The sequence below is a fragment of the Oryza glaberrima genome, chromosome 9 (assembly GCF_000147395.1).
Source record: "Oryza glaberrima chromosome 9, OglaRS2, whole genome shotgun sequence".
In the NCBI taxonomy this organism is placed as follows: domain Eukaryota; kingdom Viridiplantae; phylum Streptophyta; class Magnoliopsida; order Poales; family Poaceae; genus Oryza; species Oryza glaberrima.
Window position 1 is genome coordinate 20,208,291 of NC_068334.1, and position 11,556 is coordinate 20,219,846.

Genomic DNA, 11,556 nt, shown 5'->3' on the forward strand with positions numbered 1-11,556 from the left:
GATATGCTGAAAGTAGGATCCGTCTATAAAACGATACATAACTTCTGTGTACCATTTTTGCTTCATATATTTTTGAATGGTTCCAACAACCTGATCATCTTCTTGAATTGGTTCGTCCTTTTCTTCCATATGGAATCCTTCTTTTAATTCTAACATGTATAGACGCTTTCTTATTTCTTCTAAATCTTGTTTCATAATTTTTTGGTCTTTGAATAGGCTGATCAAATCTGGTTTCTCATTCTTCTTTTTCTGTTCATCTAATCTTTTGAATATCCTTTTTTAGTTTATCCTTATCAGTCTTGACTCTTGAAAGGAATTTTTCGAGAACTCTTCTTTTTTCTTCTGGATCTTGAATGGTTTCAAAAGTATCGAGAACAAATTCTTGTAAACTGGTTAAAACGAGTATATTTTCATCAGACTCTTCTTCTGAATTATCTGGCTCATAACAAGAGCAACCACTGTCTTGGCAACAATTAATCTCTGCATTTTTTTTTCATCTGAACTTGAGTCATTGTCTATATTATTTAGTATTGCTTCAAGTTTTTCTTTAACATCTTCTGATTTTGAATCTAACAAGGCTTGGATCTCTTTTTTAACTTTGGATTTGAAACATCTGTTAGCTATGTGTCCTTTCAAGCCACATTTGTAACAAATGGTTTCTTTGCTTTCACTGTCTTGTGTTCTTATATTCTTATTGTAAATTCTTTTTGGTTTTCTTTTGGTAGCTTGAAAGCTCATCTTGCTTTTATCATTTGGTTTTGTCATAGGTTTGGAATGGGTTTTTCTTTTTCTATAGACATAAGGATCTTGAAAACCAAACTGATAGCAAAAATATCCCATTTCTCTTTTACCAAGAATCCTTTGTTTTTTGAGTTGATCTTTGATTTTTAGGTCATTGCAAAGCTCAGCCCCTACTAATTGTATCTTTTGTGTGATTTTTCCAATATCTAGATAGTGATAATTTATACTCCCTCCCCCTTCTTTTCTTAGGGAATTTCTAACCTTTTCAGCAAATAAAGGAGGTAAACCAGAAATATATTTTTCTTTCCAAAAGTCTTGATTAGGTTCTGGAAGGGTATATAGTTTTGACAAGAAAGTATCTTTATACCATCTAAAATCTGACATTGTTTTACATTTTAAATTTATCAATTGCTCTCTATTTTTTTCATAGATATCATGATAGTTTCCGGCAAAGTGATAAATTATGTTATAGATTAAAGTGGCTAAGGCATCAGAAATGTTACCGGTTGAATTCACAAGACCATGATCTATAATGGTTTGGAGAGATATTTCTTCATGGTTGTATATGGGTAGGTTCCAGAATCTTTGGAGATTTATCTCAGCTTTGAGAACCAGGAATCTATAGGATGGGTCAGAGATTGCCTGATCATCTAGCCTTAATAGAGGGAGCATATATATGATTACTCGTGTGTGTGTGTGTGTGTGTGTGTGTGTGTGTGTGTCTATATATATATATGAGAAACACCCTTGAGTTTTTGAGCTAGCTCCATAAGTTGGTGGGTTAGCCGGCCTGGGTTTAAAGGCTCACCCTTTCTTTTTTTTATATTAGATACTTTCCTAATATTTGCGTTGTATGCATGTATAATCACAGCTTTATCGTTTTCACCTACAACACTAATTATAAGTTGTAATACTTATTAGCAATTAAAATTAGTTTATGAGTAGAATTTTTATATCTATTTTCAATGACTTAAAAGCCGGTGCTAAAAATTAATTAAACTATAATTCAAAACATATTAGAATCGGCTCTATAATTGAGTTTTAAATTTAAATTTTTGGCTTGGGCTGATAAGCTAATTAAAGAGCAATCGATGGAGCTAACTCCTATCTACTACCCCGTCCCAAAATATAAGCACTGTGTTCAGATTTATAGCTAAAAATGCTTATATTTTGGGACGGAGGGAGTATTTTAATTTAATTTGTAATAAGTTGAAAACTTCAAAAATTTGGACTTTTTTGCTTGCGCATGTGCTACCACAATAAGCTAAACTTCACTATATTCCGTATGCTATTTGGATCCCCGACAAAGAGTTCCATGTGTATACATATCTAGGAGTATGTGGCAGTGAATCAGCCAATCCGGCACATGCCTGCATGCCAGGGAATATTTGTCCACAGCACGTGGGTACTGAGTCAGCAAAACTACTGTCCGTGAAATATGAATTTACTCTCGAGTAATTTATTTGAAATGTTGAAGACTGAGAAGTGAATTTTAAAATCTGTATTTTTGGAAAGTACAAAATTAAGTATCGTGGTGTCTCTTATAAATGCCGCGGTATGAATTGCTCGGTGCCCAATTCCATGCTTTTTTTTCTACAAACATGTACTCCCTCTTCTGTCTCATTTTAAGTGCAATCGTGAGTATTTGTGCTCAACGTTTGACCATCTGTTTTATTTTAAATTTTTTATGATTAGTATTTTGTATTGTTGTTAGATGATAGAACATCAATAATATTTTATGCATGACTTATTTTTTTAGTTTTTTATAAATTTTTCAAATAAGATGGATGGTTAAACAATGGACACAGAAACTCATAATTGCACTTAAAATGAGACGGAGATATCATGTGTTGTGTTGATGGACATATCAAACAAGAAAATTTTTTTCCGTTTAGCGGCATGGTATGATATGATCGATGGCTAAATCTAGTGAGACCGAACCCCTTAGGTAAAAGCTTCTTGACGTTTGAAGGTTCCTGGAAGTGAGAAGATTATTATTCGTACGTTACGTACTGGGTTACTTTCTGCGGCGGAGTTAAACATTTAGCACAAGTTGCATGCCTCCTCTGTTTCAATTTGGCCTCTTTAATCATTTCATAAATTTTCTCGCCCTCCTTTTTCCTTTTCAAGTGGCACATGTCCATGCTAAAAGTGGTAGTAGATTTCACCAACCAATCCTGAATGCATGAAACTGTATAATTTGTCTTTGTTTAAGCATCAAAAAGGACTACTTTCTCTTCATGCATGCATGTGCATGCGGCTTACCTATAATGCATGTGCAGAGTATAGTTAATTTTCCTTGGCCGCCATCCTATAATTGTTTTCGAGTAAAGTCCATCACCGGTCCCCAAACTTGTACCATTGTGTCATCCCGGTCTCTAAACTCGCAAATCGACCGTTCAGGTCCTCATACTTGTTCGACTGTGTCATCCCGGTCCCTAAACTTGCAGATCACTCGTAGTTCCTGCAACTTGTTTAGTTGTGTCACCCCGGTCCCTAAACAGGATGGTCTAAAAACTTTATATCAAAAAATAATTCATAACTTTTTCATATGAACTCTAATGAAGACAAACTTTACACCAAAATTGTAGCCCTCGACACGACCTACAACTTTGTAGTTGAAAGTTTTTGAATTAAAATTGTTTAGGATCCCAAAATATTGTTGCATGTCTATAGATTTTGAAATTTTAATTTTAAAATTATATTTTGGGACAAAAAATGACTTAGAATAAAAAAATTCAACTACAAAGTTGTAGATCGCGTCGAGGGCTACAAGTTTGATATAAAGTTTGTCTTTATTAGAGTTCACATAAAAAAGTTATGAATTATTTTTAAATATAAAGTCTTTAGACCGTCCTATTTGACCCAGATGATATTCAAATCCAAGTTTAGGGACCGAGGTGACACAACTAAACAAGTTGGAAGATCTAAACGAGTGATCTGCAAGTTTAAGGACCGGGATGATACAGTCGAACAAGTTTGAGGACTTGAACGGTCGATTTGCGAGTTTAGGGACCGGGATGACACAGCGGTACAAGTTTAGGGACCGGTGATGGACTTTACTCATTGTTTTCTTTTGATAATATATTTGTATTTTTAAAATGTTAGCCGCCTCTAGCAAGATCACTGCCAAAACTCAGTGGTACGGCTTGGAATATGTTACTGTTCGTGCATGTCGACTATCATATGCCATAGATTAATATAAGATACGACTTATATAAAAATCAACACAGAGAGTAATAATTATTCCATCCGTCCCAAAATAAATACAGTTTTGTACTATTTATATCCAACGTTTGACCGTTCGTTTTATTTGAAAAAATTTTATGATTACTATTTTTAATATTATTAGATGATAAAACATGAATAGCACTTTATGTGTGACTAAATTTTTTTTATAAATTTTTCAAATAAGACGGATGGTCAAATGTTAGTTACGGATTTCCACGGCTACACTTATTTTAGGACGACCCATTCCCAAATACTAGATGACATCCTAGCTAGAGTGCGTGAACTCAACCCTTCAAAGCTTAATCCATCAACAGATGCAGAATTACTACCACCGGTCATAAATGGTTAGCGTCTAAAATAAGTTTTAGTTAATTTTTTTAAAAAAAATTGGTCATCATTAATTTCTCAAATAATGTTTTTTTAAGAAAGATGATATCAGCAGATTACTGTCTTAAAAAATACTATCATAGCATCATAAACTTATGAGGTTTTTTATATAAAATTATTCTAATATATATATATATATATATATATATATATATATATATATATATATATATATATATATATATATATAATGGTCGGAATTTTAGGGGTTGACCGAATCCTCTCTTAAGCGTCAAATATTAATAATCAGAATGATTATTACTACTACTATTTAGGAGTAGTAGGTGAAAATGATATAGACATTAATTAGCTACAAAAAATACTTTCATACAATTATATTCTAATAATTACTATAAATATATAGTTAAACAAATATAATGATGAAACATGTGCGTGCATTAGAGTGACCGTGTCAATATCCCCAAACATCAAGTAAAAACACAGAAATAGTAGCTATCATATATCGGTTCGTCATTTCGTTTTGTGAACGTGCGAAGAAGGCAGAACATCTAGTTCCTCTTCGCCCTGAAAAGGGAAAAATGAAAACGACGCGCAACGAGTGAGAAATGAAACATAGGAAGATCAAGAGAGCTTAATTTTTGTGATGACGATCGATCAAGAGAATATACTGAGAAGTCAAGAAGTATAAATGTGAAAGCACTAGGACGACCATTTAGTATCGATCGATGGATTAGCTGGGAAATTGATTTTACGTCAGTCAAACAAACACGTATATTCGTGACATTCGGATGTAATTAAACTCGGTCAAACATATGGTTTACAAGGGTGCATATATATACATGATACCTACCTACCAAATGATATATAGATTTCTTCACGGATGAGAAAATGTCATGCTTCCATTTCAATTCGAGTAATAATATATATAACATCCGCAAGATCAAACTAGTTTTATTAAATCTATCATTGAATATATTTTTTGGTTTTAAAAATATTGTTATTTTTTTATAAATACGGTTAAACTTTTCTAAGTATAATGCATGTTGGCATCTCAACTTTGGACCTGCTTTTCACACAGAGATATAATGTAATTATCATGCACGTAAAACATGTTTTTTGATCTTGCATTGAGAAAGGGATTGTAGCCCGGCCTCTTTCATGTCCATTATCAGAAATGATAAAAAAAGATCGAACATGTACAGCACGTTAAACATGTACATCCAGGGAACTAGCAAGAACTATCCAGGGAAGCTGCACCGTACCGACCCCAGTACAAAGCAAAGTGATCTTCGCCGCCAAGAACAAAATAAAGGCGAAATATTTATGTAGACTTGTTGTCTAGTTTTTCGGCTAGCAAAGATCGACTGCATGCATTTCTCTGCTAATTAACTACTCCCTCCGTTTTTATCTAGTCAAACGTTTTTAAAAGTTTATAAAAATTAGTAGTATTTTTAACACAAAACAAATAGATTATATATCAAAATATATTCAATGTTAGATTTAATAAAACTAATTTAATATTTTAGATGTTACCAAATTTTTTTATAAACTTAATCAAACTTAATAAAAATAAAGTTTGAATATAAAAAAAGTCAAACGATTTATAATATGTAACGGATGGAGTAATCAGTAACTCAACTGGTGCCGAAGGACAGAGTAGGACAATGCAGGAAATACTGAAATTATATATGGTTTTCCGGCTGTAGCATGCATGCAATAATCTCGCTGAAATTCCATGGTCAAACCGGACATATATACAGATTGCATGAAGACTGAAGAAAAGTCTACCCATGAAACGATCGATGTGCCCAACAACTTCAGCTGGTTTCTGGTAGAGACTAGCTTGTTGAGCTCGATCGATTCGCATGCATAGCTGAGCTTGCTCTGTTTGTTATTCTGTCTTTCTTGCAGTCTTGCACTGCTAGCAGCAGTGCAGCACTAATACAAGTGGACGACTGATCAACAGCAATAATCACTCTGTTATTATTTGGTGATATGCAATATAGAATTAGTTAACTTTTTGCTGAATGCAGCTAGCATGCATGCATGCACATTGTCATATTGTTAATTCCAAACTCTCCTACAAAGTTGCAGCAAAGTATGCATATTATACATCCAGTTGAATCAATACATTAATTATTACTACCTCCATATTTTAATGTATGACGCTGTTGACTTTTTTTTTCAACGTTTGACCATTCGTCTTATTCAAAAAATTTATGTAATTATCATTTATTTTATTATGACTTGATTCGTCATCAAATGTTCTTTGAGCATGACATAAATATTTTCATATTTGCACAAAAATTTTAAATGAAACGAATAGTCAAACGTTGATCGAAAATGAAAATTTAACAGCGTCATATATTAAAATATGAGTACTAGCTAGCGACATGGTAAGCAATTACGAGACTTGGTATTATGCTATGTAGTATATGCTTGGTTTAATTACTTAATTACATTCAGAGAGCACGTTTTTTTCCCTTTTTATAACTGAATCCAACAACCTCAAACTCTAAGCAACAAGAGCATATGCATGCATGCAGTCAACACATGAGCGTGAGAGGCGGTCTCTGTTCAAACTTTTCAAAAATTAAAACGAAGCAGAGGAAAACCAGCAGCTCGCTCGCTCGCTCGCTCACTTGACCCCCACCCACCTACCGTTTTCCCGCGCTTTGGCGCTTCCGCCCTTTTCCCCTATATATATCGCTCGCCTCGGAGGGGACAAGTCGTACATCCAAAGCAAAGCAAAGCAAAGCAAAGCATCAAGCTCACACCTCGAGAGTACGAGCTCGAGCTTAGCCAAGCAATCAAGCTTACTTGCCTTCTCTTCTTCTTCCTTGAGTTGATTGATTGCTACTAGCTCAGACAGCAATGGAGGTCAAGGTGTTGAGCAGCAAGCTCGTCAAGCCCGCCTACAATGGCGGTGTCGCCGCGGCCCCCGACGTGGAGTATATTCCTTTGTCGATCTTCGACAAGGTGACGTACAAGATGCAGATGGCGATCATCTACGCGTTCCCGCCGCCGGCGCCGTCGACGGCGGCCATCGAGAAGGGGCTCGCGGCGGTGCTCGCGCAGTACCGCGCGTTCGCGGGGCAGCTCGGGGAGTCGCCCGACGGCGAGGCGGCGGTGGTGCTGAACGACCGCGGCGCGCGGCTGGTGGAGGCGGCGGTGGACGCCGACCTCGTGGACATGGCGCCGGCGAAGCCCACGCCGGAGCTGCTCCGGCTGCACCCGGACCTGGAGGGGGAGCTCCAGGAGGTGGTGCTGCTCCAGCTGACGCGGTTCAGGTGCGGCTCCCTCGCCGTCGGGTTCACCTCCAACCACGTCGTCGCCGACGGCCACGCCACCAGCAACTTCCTCGTGGCGTGGGGGCGCGCCACCAGGGGGCTCCCCATGGGCGCCCCGCCCGTGCACCACCACGCCGCCCTCTTCAAGCCCCGCCCCTCGCCGCGCGTCGAGCACGACCACCGCAACAGAGAGTACTACCTCCCCGCCGCCGGCGACGACAGCCACGGCCACGGCGACGGCGGCGCGGCGGACAACATCGTGATCCACAAGGCGCACTTCACCAAGGACTTCATCGCCGGCCTCCGCGCGGCGGCGTCGGAGGGGCGCGGCCGGCCGTTCAGCCGGTTCGAGACCATCCTCGCCCACCTATGGCGCACTATGACGCGCGCCCGCGGGCTCAGCCCCGACGAGGCCTCCACCATCCGCCTCTCCGTCGACGGCCGCCACCGCCTCGGCGCGCCGGCGGAGTACTTCGGCAACCTCGTCCTCTGGGCGTTCCCGCGCGCCACCGTCGGCGACCTCCTCACCCGGCCGCTCAAGCACGCCGCGCAGGTGATCCACGACGAGGTGGCGCGCGTCGACGGCGCCTACTTCCGCTCCTTCCTCGACTTCGCCCTCTCCGGCGCCGGCGGCGACAAGGAGGGGCTCGCGCCGAGCGCCGTGCTCAAGGACGTGCTGTGCCCGAACGCCGAGGTGGACAGCTGGCTCACCTTCCCGTTCTACGAGCTCGACTTCGGCACCGGCAGCCCGACCTACTTCATGCCGTCGTACTTTCCGACGGAGGGGATGCTGTTCCTGGTGCCGTCGTACCTCGGCGACGGCAGCGTAGACGCCTTCGTCCCCGTCTTCAACCACAACCTCGAGGCATTCAAGGAGTGCTGCTACTCCATGGAGTAAAATTCAAAATCAAAATCAAAATCAAATCATTTATTCGTTATTATTATTGATTATGGAGTAATAATAATAAGTTAAATTTTTATTATTATTCCATTGTCTTAAAAGCAAATTATGGATTAATGATATATATAGAAGAAGAGAGGGAAATTCAAGATTTAGGTAGTGAATTAACCATTTCTTTTCACCATTTTGTACGTATGCATGTGCATGGGTACGTACAAAAAGAAAGGAAAAGGTTACAGGCTGGGTACGTAGTACGTGCCAAATTGGTGCCAACGCGGTGGGTGGTTAGATGTCGAGGTTATCAATTTGGTGAGGGGTGGTTATTAGGTTGAAGCGCACGTTAATTAATCAAATTAATTATAAGGCGTTTGCTTGTTTGTTTACGAATTACGACAACGTATACAGTACGAGGAGTACTATATTTTCTTCTACTGTTTTTTTTTCTGGCTTGGATTCATTTAGCTTGGATCAGGGGCGTTTCCATGTTTCACCAAGTTTTGGATGATATCTGTGTAACACACTGTATGTAAACCGGTCTAGTATAGTATTTGTTTAAGAGGTGAATGGAAATGTTGCTTGGAATTCGGCTATAAATACAAGAAATAATTTTGTTCTTGTTTTCTCTGTGTGTTGACGTGATCAATGCGGTGGTCAGTTCTGGTGACCAAATACCATACAACAATGCTTACAACCGTCGCCGTCAACTAGTTCGGACAGACATGCCGCTGCACACCTAACACAAGCAAGCTGCATCCAAATCCGAACCAATCCTGTTGTCGACGTGCACCAGGCCACCAACCAAACCCCAGGATAATTATCCACCTGGATTGCTACTCCATCCATTCTTAAAATAGGAAATAGGAGTAACTGATGCGGTTGACTACAACCATCTCATCTTGACCATAAACTATTTTTCAAACGATTATTATATAAAGATAAATAAAAGCTATGAGATTATATTTATAACTGTACATATATATTTTTGATAATACAATATATTTTTAATATTTATAAATTTTCAGGGGAAGGCGGTCAAAGTTTAAACTCGAATGGTGCCCGTACTAAGAAATAATGTTGTGCTCCCCTGCATTATGGCCGCGGGGGATTCTGCATTAGCACACATCTAATCCTTCCATCTAGATTCAACGGCTGCGAATATATTTTTTTTCCGATACGCTTTGTGCATATATTCCCCGTTCTTCTACAACAAGAAGTAGAGTTTGTCGATCTCTCTCTACTAGTGATATGGAATATAATTATAGACCATTGTGAATGGCCGCGCGCGCGTGATAAGCACAAAGAAGAGGAGTCCTGCTATTCATATGATTAGAGCCATACATACTACATATATCACATTCGGCCACCTCTCAGCATCTCTCCATGTGGGCCTAGATCGACATGCAACAATTCTGCACTAGTCGGACAAAGATCATACACGTTGGTCGTATGGGAGCAACTTGCTAGACCACCATGCTTCTCGCTCAGTGCATGTGGCGGTGTACCCGTCCTCCGCCGCCATCACCGCCGTTGCAACTAAAGCTCTGGGATGCTTCATGGTTTCTTCCACCAATGGCCATCGAAACGAAGCACTGCCACAACTACAGATGGTGACGAAATCGAACCGTTTGTTTGATGGATTTTTTTACCAAAATTTATAGAAAAAATGATAAATCATTGGTCATTAATTTCATATTCGAATATAATTTGCCGCTCAATTTTCCAAAATATATATGAAGGGTGTCTTTGACACGTGGGCCCAAGAAAATCAAATACAAGGCGGCGTTCAAATATATTCAATATTAGACTCGGTTTGTTGTATAATTTAAATAGAAAATAATGGTTCAAACAGATTTTAAATCCGATGTACGATTCAAAAGATTTGAGCTATGGAAAGAAAAGAAATAAGTAAGTGCTATCGTTACTTGCTTTGGTACGTGAGCATGCAGTCATTATCTCTAATTTGGAGATTAAACACAGGAGGCCCACTGTTATTAGCACGGTTAATTCCAGGATGATTTAATCGGCAGTAGTTATCTCGTGCAAATAGGCTGTTTGCTGTCTTATCTAAGGAAATTCACGTGTGATTTGCCGTTGTATTCGGACGTGGTTGAGAGTCCCAGCCTGATCTATCCATCCCTACATCTACCTATATAAAGCACCTTGACTCCCACTGCTCGGGGGGCTGGCAGATGCATCCATGCAGAAGCGCTAAGGCGCTGCACATACACGCCACGCCGGCGCCGCCGACGCTATGCGCTGCGCAGAGACGCAGGCCCTGCGCCGGTGGCCGGCGGCACATGCACCCACAAATATTTTAATAGGAGCTCAATTCTGATTAGGCAAAAGGAGATTAAAAACTTCTCGTGACTTGCCGGCGGCTCGCAAGCAGGCGCGCCGTGCAGTGGAGATTAAACATTCCCCCGTCGAGCTGATGTCGCAGGCGGAGATGATCGTGCTAGGCGGTGAGTACGATGAATAATTTCCTCCAATCCTGTTGGTAAATCGGTCGTTCTAATAGATGATCGGAGTACCTCTTTTCTTCTTAACAATTGGAGTGCGATGAAAATCAAATCGCATCTGCTTTTTCTTGAAACATAAACTTGGATATGTCTAATCTACAGAACGGACTATCCTCGTATTTTTTATAATCAAAACATATGTTTTTATGGTGCAAATGCCGGAGGCGAGCCCCAAATTATAAAACAAGGGAAGGAGATGGGAGAAAATCTCTGGCACAGAGGCGGCTGGCAGAGGAGGAGACGTAAGCAGGCAACTCTGCTGCGTTCTCTGTTCTGCTTATAGTTCCACAATCCCATATCCAACATCTACACAATTTACACGCCGTCACCGGGGCGCACACTGTACACGCCGCCGCCAAGCGCTGCGCCAAGATGCAGGCCCTGTGCTGGTGATGGTGAATATTATAGCCACACAAATATTTGGGAGGATTCGGGAGAAGGCAAAGTAATCGTCAAGGAGTCTGCTTCATCGTCGCTGGTGCAACTCCAAATTAATCATTCGCCTTCCATCGAGCCGCGCTTCATC

At 40.2% G+C, this 11,556-nt stretch overlaps 1 protein-coding gene across 1 annotated transcript; it reads left to right on the forward strand.

Annotated features, from left to right (window-relative positions):
• Nucleotides 1–7,064: 7,064 nt before the first annotated feature.
• On the forward strand, nt 7,065–9,094 carry LOC127784212 (putrescine hydroxycinnamoyltransferase 3). Its single transcript, XM_052311400.1, has one exon. The coding sequence runs from the start codon at nt 7,195–7,197 to the stop codon at nt 8,506–8,508; it is 1,314 nt and encodes a 437-aa protein (XP_052167360.1). The 5' UTR covers nt 7,065–7,194; the 3' UTR covers nt 8,509–9,094.
• The last annotated feature ends 2,462 nt before the right edge of the window (nt 9,095–11,556 follow it).

Excerpts from the sequence above, each read along its gene's own strand:
- LOC127784212 (XM_052311400.1), top strand. The coding sequence starts at position 7,195 with ATGGAGGTCAAGGTGTTGAGCAGCAAGCTCGTCAAGCCCGCCTACAAT.